Source organism: Leptodactylus fuscus, chromosome 4, assembly GCF_031893055.1.
Source record: "Leptodactylus fuscus isolate aLepFus1 chromosome 4, aLepFus1.hap2, whole genome shotgun sequence".
Taxonomy (NCBI): Eukaryota; Metazoa; Chordata; class Amphibia; order Anura; family Leptodactylidae; genus Leptodactylus; species Leptodactylus fuscus.
The window spans coordinates 167,956,676-167,979,446 of record NC_134268.1 but is presented as its reverse complement, the minus strand read 5'-3'; the positions used below and the strand labels follow the sequence as shown (position 1 = coordinate 167,979,446).

Below are 22,771 nucleotides of genomic sequence, written 5' to 3'. Positions count from 1 at the left end.
TCACTTATCTCCTATCCACGGGAACAACAGGATAGGGAACAAGTGTTGAACCCACCAAAAATAGATTTTTTTCTTCTGGATACACTAAAAACAAAAACCAACCGATCCTAAAGTGTTTGTCAGATGTCCATTAAAATCTTTAAAACCGTAAGGAAAGTCGTAGCCATCCACGCAATGTTTCAGGCCGCACGAATAAATCAATAAATAGAGAAATCCATGTCTTATACACACACGATTAATATTGCCCAATGTCTATTATCCATAATACTCAGGAATCCCTGATAAAACCGTAGAAGTGATACAAACATCCCACTATATCAAAATCAATAATGCAAGGAGACCAACCAAAGTAGTAACAGGCCATAAATGCAGCAATAGTCACTACCGCCACCTCGTACCCACCACAAGTGTTAATTATGCCATGAATAGCACGTTTTAGACTGGATAACTTTCCCCAAATGTATTGCAGGACTAAAAGCTGGACGACCAATACGTGAATGTTGATATAAGTGTAGTATACATTAGGCATCGTAGCATGACAGGTTTTATATCTCTGAATTTGCTGCCATCTAGTGGATTCTGCAGATTAAAGCATATAAGAAACATCTGACTATAAAAATTATTTTACAAAAATAAAAAAAAATGAAGGAGTTTCTGAGTCTCACCATGCGAAAACGTGTGCAAAATGGGTGGCAGACTACAGACAGTAAATTTACATATTACCCCGTACGGGTGTGACCCAGTCTGACAAACTACATTCATTATCAGTTACTTTCCATCTTCTATACAGTCTAGGACTGTTATATAACCAACTAGCTGAATGGTCATCACATTTGTATGGAGAGGGATCAGGAAGCACTCAGGAAATATCAAAACACGACCAAAGGGGAGTAGTAGGTAACAGTTGCTTCTTTCTTTATAAAGGTTAAGAAAAAAAATAAAAATTAATTTTTACCCACTAGAGAATCCCTTTAAACAACATGTCATAGTGAGTTATATACAAAACAAAATTAAAGGGATTGGAAACCCCGAATTGCAGATTCACTCTCTCCTTCCAGTTCACTTATGAGGCATATGCCAAAAATAAATGCAACCATGCATGAGCTCTCTCCAACTATGAGGACTTGCCACTATGTCATCTCCCGTACATTGGACACATAGACGATGACATTCTGTTCCGCTATCTGACCCATACACTCCCAACACAAGCATGGACGACATAATAGAGAAGTAATGACCTGTGCAGCTGTGAATCCAGCACTGGCGTGAGGTACAACACTCACTAAACGCTATGGTTGGGGTGTGTGAGAAAATAAATAAGTATAAATTATACGGGCAGCCAAGATGGATTTAGCAGTGAATACTGAATGTATGACCAGACAAGCCTGATGACTGGAGGAGGTAATTTCGCTAATAAGTGTTATTATATTCTTTGTAATATTGATGTATGCCAAGTCCACTCATATAGTACTACCTATTTGGGATATGTTTCGTAAAATACCGTATTTTTCGGGCTATAAGACGCACTTTTTTTCTGCCAAATTTGGGGGGAAAAGAAGGGTGTGTCTTATAGTCCGAATGTGGCGCCTGGCATCCGCTGTAATAGAGAGGCGGATGCCAGCAAGGGATAGATGCAGGTGCCGGGGCCTGAGACATCGCTGCGCTCCTCTGCCCTGCATGAAGCCAGCAGCGGGAGGAGTGATGCTATTCTGCTCCTCCGTCCCCCCGCTGCTGGCTTCATGCAGGGCAGAGGAGCGTAGCGATGTCTCAGGCTCAGCACCTGTGCCGGCGTCTATCCCTCGCTGGCATCCGCCTCTCTAGTACAGCGTACAGCGGATGCCGGGTCAGTATTGGTGGCCCCTTCTCCCCCGGGGCCGGTCCCCACCGGCCCCATACCTGTAAAGTTGCAGGCCGGCTCCTGCGATATCGGTGACCGCAGGCTCAAGCCCCCGGGGGGGAATAAAATATATATAAAAAAAAAAAAAAAAAAAAAAAGCTTTAAAAATATAATAAAAAAAATGAAATAAATAAAAGTTCTAAATCACCTCCTTTCCCTAGAATATATATAACAGTAGAAAATCATATCATAAACAGCCGGGTTTTTTTTCAATACAAGGTGATCTAAGCAATAGATATTCCCCAAAATGGTATAACTAAAAAGTACATCTGGCCCCGCAAAAAAAAAAAAAAAACACTATGTGTCCCCGTACAGCTGCAGGGTCACCTGTCAATGTGGCCTTGCAGCTGTTGCAAAACTACAACTCCCATATATTAAATATTTTACCATTTTTTGCTTCAAAATTTTTTTTCCCTATTTTCCTCCTCTAAAACCTAGGTGCGTCTTATAGTCCAAAAAATACGTAATCAGCACAGAATGACGACAACTGATCCAGTGTTATTAAAGGGGTTTTCCTGTTTGTGGCATGCCCACATGATATGCTACACATGTCCACCTCCAGATCTTGCACCTATCTTGAGTATGGGAGTCTTAAGTCCCATAAATATGAATTGAGACCCGCTCAGATTCAGCTTTCTCTGCTCACTGCTGCCGATAGCAATCCAATGTACAATCCGGCAGGCGAGATTTACTAATTGCTAACAATAAAATGGATGACTCCTTATAGACCATATACCTGGAGCAATGAACACTTCGAGTCTGCGACGTACATGAAGCTTTTACTGCACTGTTTTCAATATGGACAATTACCTTTGTCCTTTCAAGTTCCGCTCGGAGACGTCCGCATTCTTCCTGAAGCAATTTCAGTTCTTGCTCCACTGACCGGATTTTCAGCTCACTGTTTAGCTTTTCAATTTCCCAGTCGGTAATACTTTTGCTTAAGCTTTTCATCACTGTAGAAAAGAAAAATGTTAATTCATCCAGAAGGAGCCATTCTGCCGAGCAGTGAGTAGATCAATGATGTCTTTTATTAAGAAAATTACCCTACTACAACACGGTGGGATTTCCTAACAGATTTTACTTCTTAATGCAGCCACTTACCTCCTAGGTACAAATGTTATGTTATATATAGTACATTAATATTACGCTATATAGACTTGTGCATTGTAATTTGTACTAGAGAGAGAGCCTTATGACACTGTTCTCACTTGGACAGGATCTACGACTGATCAATTTTGATCCATCATGATAGATGCATACAGAGAAAATACTGACATGAGACAAAGCGCAAAAGACAGATGCAGCTGGGTGCAAAGACTGAAAAAGTGTTACAAGTTTCTCAAAATCAATACAACATAAGTAAAAGTAAAGATTTACATATGTAGAATATAAAGGGGTTGTCCAGGAAGTCAGGGAGGAGGCCAGGGAAGGTGAAACATTTACTTAACACAAAAAAAAAACCCACACGCCCAACTTTCCCAGGCGCTCTAGTGTTTGCCGTCACTGTTCGTTCCACTGTGTGCCATGTCTTTGGCGCGGAAGTCCTGCGCCGCACGTGACTGTCACACCTTGGACGGATTAGACTACCCGGCACTGCTCTATTAGATCAGTTCTGATGAAGGTCCAAAGACCGAAACGTTAAGGTTTATTGATCTATTGTTTCTCAGACATGCCGACTTTTTCTTATGTCCAACTGCACAACGACTGTAAACAGGATTTTTTCTTGTAAATAAATCAACTGCATTTTCTTCGACAGTGCGTGCAGCAGCATTTTTGCATACTGAACCATAGGGTCGAAGGGCCCTTTACTGCTAGCACCATGCTACATCTATTGCGAGTGTGCGGTACCATTGCTTTTTGTATATATATGCATGCGTCTGCTGAGGCCAGTCAGTGACCACAGAAAAGGAAATCGAACTGGCCTCAGAACTTCTGCCGTAAAAGCAAGGAGCACGCTGTACCAGATGGCAGCATCAGACACCAGAGTGCAGGGGGCAGGCTGGTATGATTTTATATGTTTCACCTTTACCATTCCTGTAGCTGTTTCAGACTTGCTTTCTGCAGTCATCAAAATAACTCATTTTAAATCAGATTATACAAGTATCAATATTGTATAAGTTAATTAGATGTATAGTTTGCTGCTTTTATACAAAGTCAATCGCTTACTTTTTTGTGAATCAAAGAAACTTTACTGTGTCTGACTGACTATGACTATTAAGCCATTAATGGAGTCAGAGCAAAAATACAGAAGTCATTTGGTGGTGTGGCCCCTGACTCTACAACCTTGGCTAGCAGCATCATCTGTGTGCACCTCCTACTTTCTCTCTCCATTGACTTCTATGCGCTGCAGACCTGAAGACTGATTGCAAGACAACCAAGATGTATTACAAAGTTTCTTAAAGTACATTCTCTTGTATTAGTCAGTTATAAAGTTAACATTTTTTTTTCTCTGACCTTTTAAATGGGCATTCTGTAAACTGTAGTGAAAGCCGTTTTTTTTGGTAAATCTAATTTTATTGTTTTTTCAATAGTTTACATACGCACAAATTTTTCACAAAGGAAGAACATAAATAACAAGTGAAATACTGTCATCATACAATACAAGAACATTGGTGGGAGGTTATTCCCTAAAGTCCAGGAAGTGTAGAATTAGGCCTGTTCAAGCTAAGTCCAATATCCAGGAGATAAGATAAGGCCAAGTTCTAAGAAACTGACTGCATACAAGAAATAACAAAAACATTGAATCCAAAAAACTGTAAGCAACTTTTAACAATAACAAGCGACTTATGTAAGCCTACCAAGGTGATTTGTTTAATCTAATCGGAGAAAGTAGGAGCTCATTCACAAGGGGCAAAAGGGGGCGGAATCTGATGCCAAATCCACCTCAGAATTCGCCCCCCTCACAATGGAGGTCTATGTAGATCGCTACCTTCCTTTTTTCCGTGAGTGGTATGTTCCGGGTCATGCTGCCCTTTCTTCAGGCGGATTCCGCAGCTGAGTCAGCCCCGTTGTCCACCTCGCGACAACACCCTCATTTGGGCCTACTCTGGAGCGGGAAGCTGTGACTGTCCAAAGCTGCGACAGTCACATTTTGGTCCTATTCTGACGCGCCATCCCGCATCAAAATTAGGACCAAAATACGCAGTCCCTTTGCCCGTGTGAATGAGGCCTAAGAGGTCTCGTTAGGCAAGTTTGGTTTAGGATGGGGAGTAGGAAGAGAAAACTTGGGGCAAGAAGAAAAGTGGGGGAGAGCGAGAAGAGGCGAGAGAAAAAGAAGAAGGAGGAGTAAAAGAAGAGAGAGAATGAGAAACTTAAAAGTGGTACGGGAGAGTCCTGCAATCTGTTAGAGATTCATTTATGATATAGTGTCAGTATTAACAGTAGTTCCATGGTATTTTAGCCAAGGAAGCCATGTTTTCAGGTAACTGGCATGTGTGCCCCTTGACCAGCTTAGCAGTTCCTGAAACCTGGCAATCCGGTGTACTTTTTCTGTCCAGTGGGAGATCGGGGGTGGGTTTTGTTGTAGCCAGTAACCAGGAATGATAGCTTTTGCTGCCTCGACTAAATGAGTAATCAGGTCATTTGGTTTGTAGAAGTGCGAGCAGTATAAGAGAAGGTGATGGAGAGATATTCGATAATATCTCTAATCCTTTGTTGTATCTGAGACCAATATGGTGTAATCTTATCACATGTCCACCAAATGTGCAATTGGGAGCCCTTTAATCAAATGTGTCAAAGGACGGAATGTGCCTCCCTAAACAGGTCGATATTTCTATTACCAACGAGATCTCTTATCTAGGCAGGAGATCCATCTCTATACAATCTTAACGAGAGACAAGTTGTCCAACAGGAGATAAAGTCGGGAGCGTTAAAGCAGGTAATGTCTGATCGGTAACCTAGCCTTACCTCAACAACCTTTTTTTTTTGTAGTTGACACGTCAGAATAGCCTTAAGAAAGGCTATTGTCCTCCTACCTTTAGATGTCTGTCTTCGCCCCGTCGTTTGGTTAAAAATCCGTTTCTCGTTGGTATGCAAATGAGTTCACTCGCAGCACTGAGGCCGGGCCCCAGCATTCAAACAGCACTGGGGGCGTCCCCAATGCTGCGAGAGGACTCTGTCCAGCGCCGCCTCCATCTTCGTCAGCAACTGCCTCTTCATCTTATTCTTCCGGTGCTGGGGGTCACACTTGTACACCTGCACAGTCGGCTCTGCCATCGGGCCACGGGCAGAGCCAAGTGCACATGCCGGCGGCCATTTTTTTGTGGCTGCTTACGTGAGCATGCGCAGTACACTCTGTACTCCATAGAACTACAGGAGCGTACTGCGCATGCTTGCATAAGCGGCCACAAAAAAAAACAAAAAAAAAAACGGCCACCGGCATATGCAATCGGCTCTTCCTGCAGCCCGATGGCAAAGCCGATTGCGCAGATGTACAAGTGTGACCCCCAGCGCAGGAAGAAGATTAACTTTCCTCTTGTGTTAGGGTCGTGACCGACCCGTTTTAGTTTTTAAATGCATACAAATTCTACATACATTTGTTTATTGCATTAAAGACTTTTTGACTTTTCCTGAAACTTATTTTTAAACAAAATACAATAAAATAAAACTATTTTACTAAATTGTAAAATGCTCTTATTAAAATTATAACACTTGTGTTGTTGGGGTCGTTTTTGACCCAGGTTTATTATAAGAGTAAAAAAACAATAAGTCCCAAAACTGAACTCCTAAACACAATATAAACCAACAGCCCACAGCCAGCTCTACCTCCAACAACTTGAGTTAGGGACATGTCCAGGCATGTATGGCCAAATCAGCTTACAGTTGGTACTTTGCAGAGTATACATCTTCAGTTTACACCATGCAACAATGAGGAGAAGATTAGATGCAAGCCAAATTCTGGATTATATCTGGGATGATAATGAATCAGAGGACACACAGCAGAAAACTGATACAGATGAACAGGTTCCTGGGGAGGAAGATGATGTGGAGTATCAACCGGAAGACACAGACCATTCTGATCAGTCTGATGAGGTGCTGAAGCTGCTCCCACTGAAAGATTCAAATCCAAAAGTGGCAAGATCAGTTGGAGCTCAGTACCTCCAGATGTACATGGCAGGGCAGACGCTGCAAATGTCATAAAAATGACCCCTGGGATCACAAGGTTTGCTGTGACAAGAGTAAGTGACATCAAGACATGTTTTGATCTGTTTATGCCATTGTCAATAAAAAAAAAAGTCATTATTGCTATGACAAACCTTGAAGGAAAAAAAGTCCATGGCAACATGTGGAATGACCTTCATGATGATGACCTGGATGCCTACATTGGTGTTCTTCTCCTTGTTGGAGTGTACAAATCCTGCAATGAGGCCACTGATAGTCTCTGGGACGCATCGAAAGGAGGAGTGGACAACCTGGACAAGCTGTCACCTACACTTGCCAGCGAGTGACTAGGAGATGGCCAATGGTTGTATTTTCAAACATCCTTGATGTGGCAGCATACAATGCATTTGTGTTGTGGACCCACATTCACCAAGGATGGAATTCAAAGAAAAAACAAACAAACAAACAAAGGATGTTTCTTGAGGTACTAGGAAGATCCCTTGTCAAGGCGCACATTGACCAAAGGGAATGAGTGCCCTGAGACCCAGCCGCTGCAGCCTTGGTCCGACAACTCCAGAGCTCAACAAGTGCTTCGCCCACACCCACAGCAACACAAAGAGCATCATCACCAGCATCCTCCTCAACCAGCCCTGCCTCAACATCAACCACAACAGCCACAACCCCAGTGAGACCACCTGATTCTAAAAGAAAGAGGTGTCAGGTCTGCCCTAGCAATAAGGACAGAAAGAAAAACACATCATGCTTTGTCTGCAAAAAAATACCTTTGCAAAGAACACACAAAATGTATCACTTTTTGCCACATATGCATCTAAAAACTAGTACTTGATTTCTGTTGATTTGATTTGCTTGATTGATTGTTGTTTGTTTGTTTGACCTAGAAAAGCTACTTTTTATTATTATTGCTATTAATGTTAATATAATTTTCAGCTTTTATTTGCATTAAAGTTCTATTAAAAAAAAACAACTGTTTTTTTGCCTTTTTCATAAAGTAGTTAGATACGGGTCAAAACTGACCCGTAACACCATAGATGTTACTAAAGTTAATAATATAAAATATATATATGTATATTTTTTTTTACATTTAAGAAATGTTTTCTAAAACCCTTCAGTAATAGTCAGATGATATAACAAACTTTTTAAAGTTTATATTATTCTCTTGAGGTTCATTTGACAATATTTTTATATTGAAAATGAAGGGTATGCTCTCAAATGAAAGGCCCAGGGGGCCACACCCAAAATATTAAAATCAATCCTTCCATGGATGAGAAACCCTAACAAGGTAACTAAGAGGTAAGAAACTAATTGGATCATAAATAACTGTTTTTAGGGTATCCTAGGGATGATTTAAGACACGGGTCGAAACCGACCCGTTAACATAAGGGAGAGTAACTGAAAGCTAACACAATACGAGGGTTAAGAGGCCGTTGGTGACAAAGATGGAAGTGGCGCTGGAGAGAGTTCTCTCACAGCATTCCGGACGCCCCCAGTGTTTGAGCGCTAGGGCCCGCCCCCAGTGCTCCAACAGAACTCATTTGCATACCGACAAAAAACGGATTTTTAACCAAACGGAGGGGCGAAGACATCTAAAGGTAGGAGAAGAATAGCCTTTCTTAAGGCTATTCCAACGTGTCAACTAGAAAAATAAAAATTATAAAAATGGTAGAATCCCTTTAAATACTCAATGTATTTACTTAGAGCCTGTAATAAGAGTAAGATAGAACGGGAAGGGGGGAATAGTTTGGGTTGGAGAGTAAGGTTAGAAAAGAATGGGCATGCAGATACTGAGTCTATATATTCTAACAATCTAAATTAAAGAAAGCGCAGGAGAGGTGTGGGATTTAGGCAAGGTATCTATATAGAGCAGATTAAAGGCACCATTGATAACGTTAAGCTGAACAGCCAACTTATATCGATAAAGTCGCTTCTAGAGGAATGAACTCTAGAGGAGTAATCAATCATTCTAAGTGCAATCTGTAAATAGATTCTCCAGTATGAAACAGTATGATAAGAATCCATGTAGAGATAGCTATCCAATAGATATTCATACCAGGAAACCAAAATGAATCTCGGAAGAGTCCTCTCGACTGGGAAAATCAGCTCAATCTCTCACCAACTGGAGTTGAAGGCCTTGAGGAAAGAATGTCTTATCAGAGCTGCAACTGCCGTCTCGCTTGGGAGATAAAACTTCTTGGCTCTTGGGGACTTATGTCGCTGGGTTGTTTGCCACATCTGTGTCAGGAAGCTCGAGCAGATCTGGTAGTGGTGGCATAGGAAGCCAAGATTGTATTTCTACTGGTGGGATATCCAGGTGAGCCCACAAGGCTGGAAGATCATCTAGAGTGTGAATTGAGAAGCGTTTAACTCTATGTGTCACTGCCAAGACAAATGGATATAACCATGCATATCTAACTTCTTTTTGGCGTAAAATTTCTAGGAGAGGTCTGAGGATGCGGTGTTTTGCCAATATGGATGGGGCAATGTCCTGGAAAATAGTAATTTCATCTTCTGCTTGAATTGATGGATGATTCCTAGCAGCAGCTAATATCGCTGCAGTGTCTTGGAAGGACAAGAGGCCACAGACAATATCACGTGGTGGGTCGCCTTGCTGAGGCCTAGGTCTAACTGCTCTGTGGATCCTCTCCACCACTAATGACGCTGCACAGTCCTTTCCTAACAGATCACAAAAGAGCTGCGACACCATTTTAGTGAGATCTTCTGAAGGCCCGATTCTGCTAAGCCTGTAATTCTAATATTTCTCCGTCTATTGCGGTTCTCTTGATCTTCAATTGAAGTTAGAGATCTGTCTACGTACTCTTTATAAATATGGACTCTGGCCGCAACTGAGGTGGAGTGGTTGGTAAGCGCGGAACAGCTAGTTTCTAAAAAGCCTGTACTCGCGTGCCCGCATTCCGAATCTCCGCTTTAATCTCTGCAAGTATACACTGGCCTGAGGGCCCTGGAAAGAGCTTTTTGGAAGTAAGTTTTAGAGATCGTTGTACAGTCTGAGTCTCCATCCTCACCATCTGCTGTGCTGTCTAGGTCAGACTCCTCTGCTGCGTCTGGATCGTGGTGGGAGGAAGGCGCCATTTTAAGAGCGCGGGCTGGTGAGTGTGAAGCCTGTTTTCTTAAAAAATTTTGTAGATCCCTTTTCCGTTTCAAGCGCTTAGGAGTATCCGGGGGTTCCAGTCTCTTTTCTTTTCTCTTTTCTTTACCCGTCTTTACCATTTTGGTTAAAATTGCTGGAAAACAGAGAGGAATTGGCTATTTTCGACGGAGCTCTGCAGTCAGGCGTCCATCTCTCTCCGCGATCAGACTCCGCCCCAAGGCAGTTATTTCACTAGCGCTGTAGTTGTGAGATATCCAACACATTCTGGTCCTCAACTGTGTCATGTGATCAGCAATAAGACTCTAGAACAGCTCGTGTGAGTGGACAGAAAATCAATTTCTCTACTCATTCCTTAGAGAGCATACGTGTAAGTATGGGACAAAAAAAAGCTGCGATTCTGGAACTCATCACAGGATATATCAATACGGTGCTATGAATTCATTTCAGAAGGACTGTGCCCAGGTGTAGAAATGTGGCCATCACACAGACAAAATATGAAATGGCTCCAACTATGAAAGGCCTGCTTTTCAAGGAGTCAGTCTTCCTTATACCATATTTTCTTATAAAAAGTTCAAAAGCTCTCTCCTTTTTATGTGTATTTTAATCACTTATTCATCTGAAGAAAGCCTAGTATACTGGACGCAGTAGTGCAGCCCACAAATATGGCAGTACAGAGCAGCTTACCTTGATGAGTCTCCAGTTCAGATTTCACTTGCAGAAGCTCTACTTCTTTTGACTGCAGTTGTTCATTGAAATTTCTTGTGAACTCTGCTTTGTCCTTCTCCTACATAAATGAAATATTCAGAATTATTGATAAAGGAATTAAACCACTATGGGATTTTACTTCATGTTGGAATTTATGTGCAGATGAATATCTACATTGTTAAAATTTGTAAAGATTTTGGCTCCTTTTCATGACATCCTCCGCTGAAATCCACTATCCATTATTCTACTATCTACCGTATATACTCGAGTATAAGGCGAATTTTTCAGCACCTATGACCAGCCGCAATAGTAATGTGTAGAATAGAATCTCCCATAAAATAGTGGAAAAAAAAGCAGCTTTAAAAAAATAAAATAGATAAAAGTTCTAAATCCCTCCGTTCCCTAGAATACATATAAAAGTAGAAAATTACTGTGAAACACAAACACATTAGGTATCCTGTGTCTGAAAGTGCCCGGTCTACTGAATATAGGGGATCTGCAGGGCCCCTGTTCCGTCGGGTATGGGTTAATAGGAGCACTGCAGATACCCTATATTCAGCCAGGCTGAATTCCAAGTGGGGGGAAAAAAACCCAGTCCCCAAGCTCAGGGAAGGGGCAGACAGACAACCAAAACACCCCCTTCCCTTCCCCTGCAACTACTGCACCCAAAAACTCCAGCCATTTTAATTTTTGAAATTTTCCAGAAGCTGCTGCATTCCCCCCCCCCCCCCCTCCCTTGGCTTATACTCGAGTCAATAAGTTTTCCCAGTTTTTTTTTGTGGTAAAATTAGGAGCCTCGGCTTATATTCGGGTCGGCTTATATTCGAGTATATACGGTAAATCTACTATCCATTATTTATTCTTTCCAGTGTCTATTTCCACCTGAACTCATCTCACTGCGTACATGTGGGCATTATAAAACCTAGAACAGTGGTGTCTGGTGTCATAAGAAAGATGAGATTCTAAACTTTCATATAGCACCAAAATGTATACACAATATATAAAGCTTCCATATCTTTTTTTTTTTTTTTTAATGTAGATTGTGAGCCCCACATAGAGCTCACAATGTACATTTTTCCCTATCAGTATGTCTTTTTTGGATTATGGGATGGAAATCCATGCAAACAAGGGGAGAACATACAAACTCCTTGCAGATGGTTTTTTGCCCTTGGTGGGATTTGAACACCAGGACTCCAGCGCTGCAAGGCTGCAGTGCTAACCACTGAGCCACCATGTGGCCCCCATAAAGCTTCCATATCCTAACAGTGTTTTCAACCAGTTATATACTGTATATCCATAGATAATACAGACAGGATTTCATGGAAAGGAGACAAAATATAGGTACACTTTGAAAATTCTCTGGTCTATAACCTCCACTCATACCTAAAGATGGGGAAAGCAAAATAACCTCTACAGGCAATATAAGGTACACCAAAACACTTACCATTGCACTCAGCTTCTTCTTCAGATTGTCTCGCTCGATAGAAATCTCCCGGAACGCGCTGAACGCTTTGTTCACTTTGTCACTTTCCCCCATACTGGAGTCTCCAGAAAGCTAGACATTACAATTAGAAACAGTCCATGAGATTCAAGATAAACATTACTGAAGATTACCGTATATACTCGAGTATAAGCCGACCCGAATATAAGCCGACCCCCCTAATTTTACCACAAAAAACTTGGAAAACTTATTGACTCGAGTATAAGCCTAGGGGGGAAATGCAGCAGCTACTGGAAAATTTCAAAAATTAAAATGGTCTGAGTTTTTGGGTGCAGTAGATGCTGGGGGAGGGGAGGGTGTGTTTTGGTTGTCTGTCTGCCCCTTCCCTGAGCTTTAGGACTGAGGGGTTTTCTTCCCCCCACTTGGAATTCAGTCTGGCTGAATATAGGGTATCTGCAGTGCTCCTATTCCTAACCCCTTCCCGATGGGACAGGAGCACTGCAGATCCCCTATATTCAGTAGACCGGGCACTGTCAGACACAGGGATACCTAATGTGTTTGTGTTTCACAGTCATTTTCTACTTTTATATGTATTCTAGGGAAAGGAGTGATTTACAACCTTTATGTTTTAATTTTTTTTTAAATCTTTTTTTTTTCTTTTGCACATTAATATTGTGGCTGGTCATAGCCCCCCCCCCTCCTAAAAAAAAAAAAAAAAATTTTTTTTTTTTTTTGTTGACTCGAGTATAAGCCGAGGGGGGCTTTTTCAGCACAAAAACTGGGCTGAAAAATTCGGCTTATACTCGAGTATATACGGTATTAAGCATGTTGTACCAAAAACATAGTAAACAAGAGTACATGGCGTGCTTCAAATTTATCAACTCCTACAAAAACTATTACTTAGTCTGAGGTTTTCTATACTTTTTCCCTGCATTAGTTTCAGGCGTTCCTGTAATAGCCAGATGATGGTTTACAAGCACGGTGTAAAATAACACATATGGGATAGGCACTGCCAACACTGCGACTTTGCATTTGAGACCAATCATAGAACAACCTTAATTTCTTATACAGCACTTGAAAAATGAAAGCTGAGCTGTGATTGGTTGCTTTGGGAAACAAAATACATTTTTGTTTTAGGGTGCATTCAGACTACGTAACGCCGGGCGTGTATGAGAGCCGTACACGCCGGCATTACGGCAGACTGCCGAACACTTCCCATTCACTTCAATGGGAGCGCTCGTAACAGCGGCGTTTACGAGCGCTCCCATTGAAGTGAATGGGAAGTGTTCGGCAGTCTGCCGTAATGCCGGCGTGTACGGCTCTCATACACGCCCGGCGTTACGTAGTCTGAATGCACCCTTAGAAAGATTTTTTTTTCTGTATCACACATCATAAGCCATGAGCAAGAAATCCAGTTTGCAGAGCGGTACGTATTATGGGACACGTCAGACATTGACAGCTGAATTTCCTAATAGTAATAAAATAAGAAAAAAAAAAAAAAAAACAACAACAATATACACATTAAAGCCTTGCAGGGAACGATACAGCAGTATCAGCCAGGACTCACAAGGACACTGGTCTCAGCATTAAGCCACATATGCTCATAGTCAGATCTATGGGGCCATGTTCAATTCCCTTGCTGTATCCAATAAATATCCCCTGCTGACCAGACTGCCTCAGATCCCTCAACTGTACAAGATTTTTGAGAAAAATATTAATAGATCATTATGCACAGTGTTAGTTGTCCTAAAATTTAACAGAATTTACTAAACTAAAGATGTTCATACATTGTTCTAGATGACTTGTGAATGTGTGTGCGACGGTAAGGGAGCGTTCACACTACCGTCGGTGTCCGACATGTAGTGTCCGCTCCTAGTGTCCGCTCAAAATCTGTCACGGACACTAGGCGCGGACACTAGATGTGTCCGTGACACCTGTCATTCAAATGAATGGGCATCGGGTGCGTTCTTTTGCACTCCGTGCCCGTCCTTCCCTGTCCGCAAGAGAAGATGTCCGACTTCTCAAGCGGACAGAGGAACCCTGCATGCAGGGCTTTTCTGTCCGCTTGAGAAGTCGGACATCTTCTCTTGCGGACAGGGAAGGACGGGCACGGAGTGCAAAAGAACGCACCCGATGCCCATTCATTTGAATGACAGGTGTCACGGACACATCTAGTGTCCGCTCCTAGTGTCCGTGACAGATTTTGAGCGGACACTTGGAGCGGACACTACATGTCGGACACCGACGGTAGTGTGAACGCCCCCTTATAGCAGCCAGTAACATCCGCAGGGTCATATTGTAGAGGTAAGACTGGATATTCCTGCACTTCAGGTATGCGTGTCCTACCTGCACTGCATTTGTCATAAAACAGATGAACCTCACATAGACGGTTTGTGTGCGCAGCCCAAGCACCATAGCGCCAATGCAGACTACATGCAGGAGGAACGCTCTCTACTGCCATTTTTATTTTTTTAAGCCACCACACTGTTCTATTAGGACGGCGGCCATTTTTGTGTATGTCACTGCTGACCAACGCGCACTTTAATCCCCTCATAAATAATTTGAGGATCCAACAAATAAATTTGTTTGCTCCGGGGCAGTTTTATATGAATCAATAGTCAGGTGAACAAATGTCATTCAACCTTAAAAGGAGAAACCTGCACAAAATATCAGGTATTAAAAAGGAATATCTGGTCAGAAAATTACCTTTTTTTTTTTTTTACAATCAAGTTTTATATTTAACATTTTGGAATGAATTATGGTGGATTATATTTTTTCCCATGTTACACTCAGTTCCAGCTCTGGCCACTAAGTCAAATAATATGCTGAGAGTTTCCATTCTCTATAGGAGAATTCTTTGCAGCAGTCACTTCACTTGTCCGCCAGTCATAATAGGCGATTTCCCCCTCAACTAACTGTATTTGTAATTATCAAAATTGCATTCTAACCCCCCCCCCCCCCTCATAATCCCTTTAATTCTGGGCATTACAAGGGGTGGGAAAATTAAAAAAAAAAATGCTATAGGGTGGGAAAAGCGCTTTAACTGCCAATATTTAGTATGTATTAGATCTAGTCCTCAAACAAGAACTTGTCAGGAGCTCCATGGAGCCAGAACCACGTGCAGTATGGAATCCCACTGGGCTCGTAGAAAAAAAAAACAAAAACATAGGAACAGGCGAGACATCTGGACGGCTTACTGCTGGCTTTTCCTTGCTCGGATCAGCTACACTGACAATCCTGTTACCTACAGGAAGTTACCTGTCCATCTAGCCAAACAGGGCCATGGGAAGCCGCCCAGCTGACTATTTCTTCCTGTTGCCAGCTTCTTTTTAGAGAAACTAGGTTTTCTCTAAATCGCTGCATTTGACAGGTTCTTCATTAGGAATAGATACCTTTCCTTGTCTGAACTATGCGTACCTTATCCTCCATTACCCTCAATCTTTTCTTTAGGTTGTAATTTTCCCGTTCAGTGTCCTTGAGGCGCTTCTTGATGTCTTCATATGCTGTAACCAGGGCAAAGTGTGAGGCCACTGATGCCTCCCCAGAAGACACAGACATGGGGGCACATTGATCTTTTCCTGTTTGATCTACTTTCTCACGTGTTAAGATACAAATATCGTCATCTAGGAAGGAATCCATGATGGCTGAAATAGAAAAAAAAGAGAGAAAAAAAAGTAGGAAATTTAATATTGATTAGAAATAGAGAACATTGCTTAGAAACCTTCAGCAAAGACACTGCAAGTTATAAATCAAAAGCTGGGTATTAAACGGGCATAGGGCCCTGAGGAATTACCGCTCAGCTTTACATAGCATTACTGCAGCTTCATGTACAATGAACAGGGAAGTGCTGGGAAGTTATAACAGGTTATTTCAGGACTTAAATACTGATGATCTATCTTTAGGATAGATTATCAATATCACATTGGATGATGTCCAACACCCCGCACGCCACCAATCAAAACTTCACAGGCTAGTTCATAGCTTAGTCTGGCTGAGGTGCAATACAAAGCACACCTACTATACAATGTACTGAATTGTGCAGTGAAGGGGAAGTACTTGTCTGCCTGATACGGTAGCTAAATGATCCGTAGTGTATATTATTAACTAGGACCTGTCTGTCATGACATCATACATTCCCTATAAAACATTAATTCTTATAGCTCTGCATTGGTTCTTAGTTGTTCCTCCTGGAAATTTTTACGTAAACCAACACCTGAGTGTTTTAGTAGGCAGGCAGTACTAGAATAGGCCAGAACACAACCTGTATCTAGAAATAAGAGAAAGAACAACTAGGACAACACATATGCTACTCAATAAGACATGTGGGGGGCTCACTGTTCCTCCTTGAAGAGGACCTGTCACCAAGTAGGAAATGCCAAATACCATCATTTCATTCTCGTTGTCCCCTAGAACAACCTGGTGTTTTTCCTTTTTAAAATCCATCCACCCATTTAAAAGACATGGCCCTTGAAAAGATTATATGTGAACTAGCCTTGATTCTCCATGCGGGAGAAAAACATAAGATTACCGCACACTCGGAGGATCAGAGCTACGACCTTCCAGGGGCCGTATCTTTTGAACATGTGGACAGATTTTAAAAAGAAAACAAAAGACACCAAATTGAGAGAATCCAATGATGTATGGCATGGACACATCCTCCTTAATAATTCCGTGTTTAGGAAAGAGATGATAGATTTGTCCAAATACATAAAGGCCTATGCAAAAAAATACTGTTTGAAAGTTTACTATCAGTAAGTTCCCAGACTGGTAGAGGTTAGGCGGACGCTACTTCGCGTGGACCCATGCTGGCTATTTATGGGAACTGTAATTAAAATGCGATAGATGATTTCTGACATTTTACACAGGAACCGGCCTGCCAGGAGGTACTATTGATTGATATTGAGTCACCGCAGGAACTGACAAGTTACATAAAAGAGAACTTGGGAAACCTCGACTGACAGCTTCTTAAAGGGGAACTCTCGTCTTTTATACAGCTATCCTTTAAAAGCTTGAGTTTACAAAAAATATATATATATATATATATATATATATATATATATATATATATATATATACACACAATAGCATTAAATTATAGGTAACACCCACTGACGGATCAGATCAATATCAGTGTGAACTCGGCCTAAGAGAAACAAGCAGTAGTCAAGAAAAAAAAAATGTATATGTGGCCCTGAGTGTTAAATCATTGCTGCCCTGTGAATAGGACAAGCACATTCTGCCATCCTGTCTGCTGTCTCCATTCTCACAATACAGAACCAGGGTAATAATGTGGCAGAGAGCAGGACAGTGGAAAACTGCAGAAAATACAGTCCCTTCAATGGAACACCAAAGCAAAAACTGCATGTAGCCGTGTGTGTGAGTGCACCAAAATTGTTCATGCTTGTTAAATTTATATAGTATATACTGTATTTCAGTCACATCACTTCTGGCATGTAGTGTTAATATTTGTATACATAAAAAATAGGAATATTTTTTTATTAAAAGGTCTATTAGTGCTATTAATGGGTTAATAAGTGCACCCATAAACCTTTAGCAGCGTTTTGAGTGATTTCTGGGTGTCTGGAGCACCTGGCATCTTGTGGCATTTGTTGCTTTAGCTAATGCCACGCATTTTGGTAGTTGTAGCCTCTCACACCATCTCCCTCTCACTCCTCCCTAATAGAGTTGAGCGCGTACTGTTCGGATCAGCCGATCCGAACAGCACGCACGCATTGAAATCAATGCACGCAGCCGGCACACGGCGGGTTAAGCGGCTGCCGTCAAACCGGAAGCACCAGGTGCTTCCATTCATTTCAATGCGTGCGTGCTGTTCGGATCAGCTGATCCGAACAGTACTCGCTCAACTCTACTCCCTAACACCCCCTCCCTGTCTCTTTAGCTATCCCACCGATAGCCCTTCCCAACTAACTCAGCCCACCCCCCTACCTATTATACTTGCCCATCTCCTTCTGTCCAGACTTCGCTCTACAGGTAACAGCTCCATCTCTTCTAAGATTCTGCCAGCAACTGTGCAGCAGTCCCAACAATGTGCTGTAGCCTTCGCTCCATCTCCGTTGCGCAGGTGTGCTTGGCTCCTACGCATGCACAATAGAGATGGATTGTCGGCTACAGTACAGAGCCGGGACTCGAGTTCTTTTGTACACGTGCAGGCAGACATCCCATAAGGAGTCTTCGTTCCCCGCAGGAGGAAGTCTGGAAAGAAGAGAGCCAAGTATGATGGAGAGGAGGAGGGGGAGAAGTAGTGACGTTCTGTTTACAGAAACGGGGAAAAAAATCGTCACCGGATAATCAGAACATGTATGTATGGGTTATTATACATTTTTGCTGAATTATGTCATCTAGAAAGTAGGCGGGGGAGGGTGTTAAAGGGGTATTCCCACCTCACATACTCAGCAGTCTTCACTCTTGTAAAATCTTCTTTCTTCCTGGTTTCTTGCATCATTTGGTGGGCGGGGTTTCACAGGCAACCTGCCGTTTAGCTCTGCCCCCAAATTCGTGTGTAGCTCCGCCCACCCACATTGGACTATGAAGTACAGGCAGCAGCAACTCCATTCTGTGTTACATACAGAGACTGCCTGTCTCTGCCATAATGAACACAATTGAATTAGCTAACCTGATAACTGGGAGACAGAAGAAACGAAAGCAGCTCCTCTATCTGAGTGCAGGACCAAGGTCACGTGGTGTAGACACAGGAATAGCTAGATACACAGGCTCGCTCCCTGCACTTAGCCCCTCCTCCCTCCCCCCTGAGAGCAGCAGATACATCACTTGACTCATGAGCAGCTAAGTCAGGGCTGTGGCCACAAAGAATTGAATAAAGTAAGATAGTGGACAAACAAAGCAGTTTTGCTGAAGCAGTGTATTTAGGAAAGGTCTTACATCCACATTAACAAGCAGTATAGATAGGATCCCTGTGATGGGACAACCCCTTTAAGACTAGTGTAAGAATTTATATTTATCCCAGACAACCCTAATAAAACTTGACACTATGCTTTTCTTATGTTATTACCATTACCCTTGTCAAAAGGGTGCACAATGTTAGACTATGCAGGGACTGGTAACACTCAGATGTCAATTTACGGTATTCAGGAATAACAAAGGAACGGCATAATGCAAAGCTATAAAAAAAATAAAAAATAAATCATTTGTTAGGCAGAATGTTGTGTATGCAGGACATTTCCTTCTGTTACAAAAGTAAACATGACGTAAGATAGCGTCCATCACGTTATTTACATTGGTGTCAATGGAAACAGATACAGAATCAGTTTAATGTCCATTGCTGCCATTCTATGACAGAAGCCAGCAATGGACATTAACAATGTTAGTGTGAACCCAGCCATAAATAGAGGTCTCCAAAGCTCTAACAGGTAGGTAGGCGATTTCCTAGCATATCTGTCAGGACTTTTACAAGAGTTTCTCCAGGTCTAGGGAAAGAATGCTCAGAGAACATGGCACATCTTGTATTCTTGTAGAGGGAACTCTCCATTTCTAGCATCAAATCCCAGTTAAAAGGAGTTTGTCACCAAGGTAAAGTATAGTAAACCAATAATACAGATCATTCAGGCTCACCTGAATGTAATGCATTTTTCCCCATGAAAATCCCATCCCTCAGCTGTTGAGTTATTCATTTATTTCACTATATGCAAATGAGCAATCTGGAGCACTGAGAGCCGCTCCATCACTCTAACCTGCAACACCCCAAACTAATACACCCTCATCCCCCCTCCCTTTGTTGAGTGACAGGGCCAGGGAGTGAAGGTGAACTCTTGCCTTGCCCTGTATTGTCACAATCACGCTGCCTATCTGATAATTGATGCATTAGCTTAAGTGCAGGGGGCCATTATTGGACAGGCATTGTGACTGTGAGAACAGGAAAACATTTACCTTAGCTCAATGGTGGCAAACGTGTATCTGGCCCGGTGGGAGAAGGTATACCCCTCACCATGGGAACAGCTTAGATTCCTTGACCTGTCACTTAGAGTGTGGGGCGTAGTAGTTTGATTCAACAGAGCCATCAGATTGCTCATTTGCATATAGTGAAATAAATGAATATCAACAACTAAGACCTGGGATTTTCATGGGGAAAAGTCTCTACATTGAGGTGAGCCTGACCTTCCTATGCTTCACCCTGGGGACAGACTCCCTTTAAGTCCTTAAAATAGGTCACAGACAAGAGACGGAGCCTTTGTATTTTAGTGAACGCTGCTTCTGTTCATATGACCCAATTATAGCTCAGTCTCATTCTAGTGTATGGGGCTGAGCCGTAATACCAGGGACAACTGGTTTACAATGTATGGGGCAGAGCTTTGGACAAGGTAGTGCTCATTTAAATGTTGTGGCCGCATTAAACAAACAAGCCCAAGGATAGGTCATACATTTCTTAATCCCTTTGAATCCTTCTTAGGTGATATATCTATATGGTAGAACAGCTGTGACATTACTGTATCACCCCCAGCCCTGTGCAGGTTAGTTACCCCTATCCACCAAGTGTGGGAACACTAGACTTACCTGTACACACAAGACCCCTACCCCAGGACTAGAGCTGCTATCCCAGGTAACACACAAGCCACAACACTGCCCCCTAGAGGTAAAGGGCACACTCACTATGTACAGCAGCTCAGCGAGGAGCAGGTAATAGTCGCCATCACTCCCTTACCTTATAGGCGCAGAGTTACAGCACTTTCTATGGCTCTAGCCCCGACAACCTCCCGGACTCATCCAGGCTGACCAGGGGCCGCTCTGCCCTGGGCACCGCAGTCCACACCCCAGGTCCTGTGTTCACACCGCACTAGTCTGTGGCCTCGGTGGACAGGAGGGCGGAGCTTCGGCTCTTCCGGACACACAGGTTACTTTTGGTTTTGTTTCCAGCAGCTGCAAAACTGCATTGGGCTATCCCAGTAACCAGCAGACACCGGAGAACAAATCTGCTGGACAGCAAGCTGGGCGGAGAGGATGGGCTCACCCATGGCGGCTTCCAGCTCAAAGCGACACTGCGACGGGTCAGGAAGTCCACCGGTCCGCACTGGCGTGATGAACCGGTTCTGTACTGTCACTGACACGCTGCGGTCCAAGCCTCGATCTCAGCGCAGTCACGTGTTCCGGAGCTCTGTCATTGGTTGTCCGTCTGCTACGGAACCGAACGTAGAACTGATAGGGGACGTCACGTGACTGCTGTAACCAGAAAAGGGAGGGCTGATTGTTGTTTTTTTTTCTTTTTGTTTCCAAAAGTCAAAAAACTTTTTTTTTAATTTCTTTATTGACACTTGAAGTGTTTTTGTTTGACGAGTTGTAGTATTTATTGGCACCATGTACTACGAGTATATACTACAGTGCACTAGCCTCTGCCCGTGACTTCGTCTGCTGGTTGTTGGCATTGATGATCCGCCTATATTCAGCAAATTGCTGCCGTTGATGGTTTGCTTGCTCCGCCATTTTGGCAGCTCTCAAGCTGTCCTACTGCCAACCTTGTTCCTCACACCATGCCTGTGATTGTTCCGGCATCTCAGCACCTCGCTGGGACGCCATATAATGAGCGTGTTGTTGGTGTTGATGATCCGTCTGCTCCGGCATTTCGACAGCTATCAAGCTGGCCCGCTGCTGAACTCATTCCTCGCGCTGTGGCCATGATTGTTCCGGTATCTCAGCAGCCCGCTGGGACGCCATATAATGAGCGTGTTGTTGACGTTGATGATCTGCATGCTCCGGCGTTTCAGCAGCTGTCAGGCTGGCCTGCCGCTGAACTTATTCCTCGAGCTGTGCCCGTGATTGTTCCGGCATCTCAGCAGCTCGCTGGGATGCCATATAATGAGTGCGTTGTTGGCGTCGATGATTCTCCTCAACTCGGTTGCGGAGAGCTCTGCGACTTCTGGTTACCTTCATAGCTCTTGTTGTTTGCGACAAATTAGATTTTCTTTTTCCAGGCATGTTGAAAACTGGCAAACTGCCAATTTGGGTTAAAGGTGTTTTCCCATCCAGTATGTCAGCACTGCCTGGAGCAGATCAGATAATATGCAAATGTGTGAACACAAACTACTGAGGGTTAGCGTGTGTTTATACAGAAAGATAACATCCCTGGCTTTCTCTGAAGCTGAGATAAGAGCAGTTTAATATAGTATGTGAACATAAATTCATAACAGTCGTGAAGCCATGTCATTTACCGGAATAAAAAGTAGCCTATGTTTTAATCGAGGTTACAAACTATCTATTTCATTCTAATCCGTTCAGCAGTTTTTGCGTTATTGAGGAACAAACATCCAAACACACAAACTTTCACATTTGTAATATTAGTAGGATTCCAAAATGCAGATGGGAGTGGGGACAGTAATGAAAACTTTCAAATAATTGTGGCAAAAAAATTAAAAAAGCAATATGTAAAAAAATGCAATAATGACATATTCATTCTATATGGGTCACTAGGATTACAGTAATACCAAATTTCTATATTTTTTTCTATGTTTCACCAATTTTACTATGTTTAAAG

At 42.6% G+C, this 22,771-nt stretch overlaps 1 protein-coding gene across 2 annotated transcripts in view; it reads right to left on the bottom strand.

The window, feature by feature from the left end:
- AZI2 (5-azacytidine induced 2) overlaps positions 1 to 21,358 on the bottom strand; it is a 37,216-nt gene extending 15,858 nt beyond the window's left edge. Inside the window, exons 1-5 of one of the 2 annotated variants that reach the window (XM_075271337.1) lie at positions 20,948 to 21,358; positions 15,688 to 15,914; positions 12,274 to 12,384; positions 10,809 to 10,908; positions 2,708 to 2,850 (exon numbers count right to left, since the gene is read on the bottom strand). In XM_075271337.1, the coding sequence (XP_075127438.1) occupies positions 2,708 to 2,850; positions 10,809 to 10,908; positions 12,274 to 12,384; positions 15,688 to 15,909 (576 nt within the window). In that variant the 5' untranslated portion in view covers positions 15,910 to 15,914; positions 20,948 to 21,358. The remainder of the gene's footprint in view (positions 1 to 2,707; positions 2,851 to 10,808; positions 10,909 to 12,273; positions 12,385 to 15,687; positions 15,915 to 20,947) is intronic. The other variant, XM_075271336.1, reaches the window with a different exon arrangement.
- Positions 21,359 to 22,771: the final 1,413 nt, after the last annotated feature.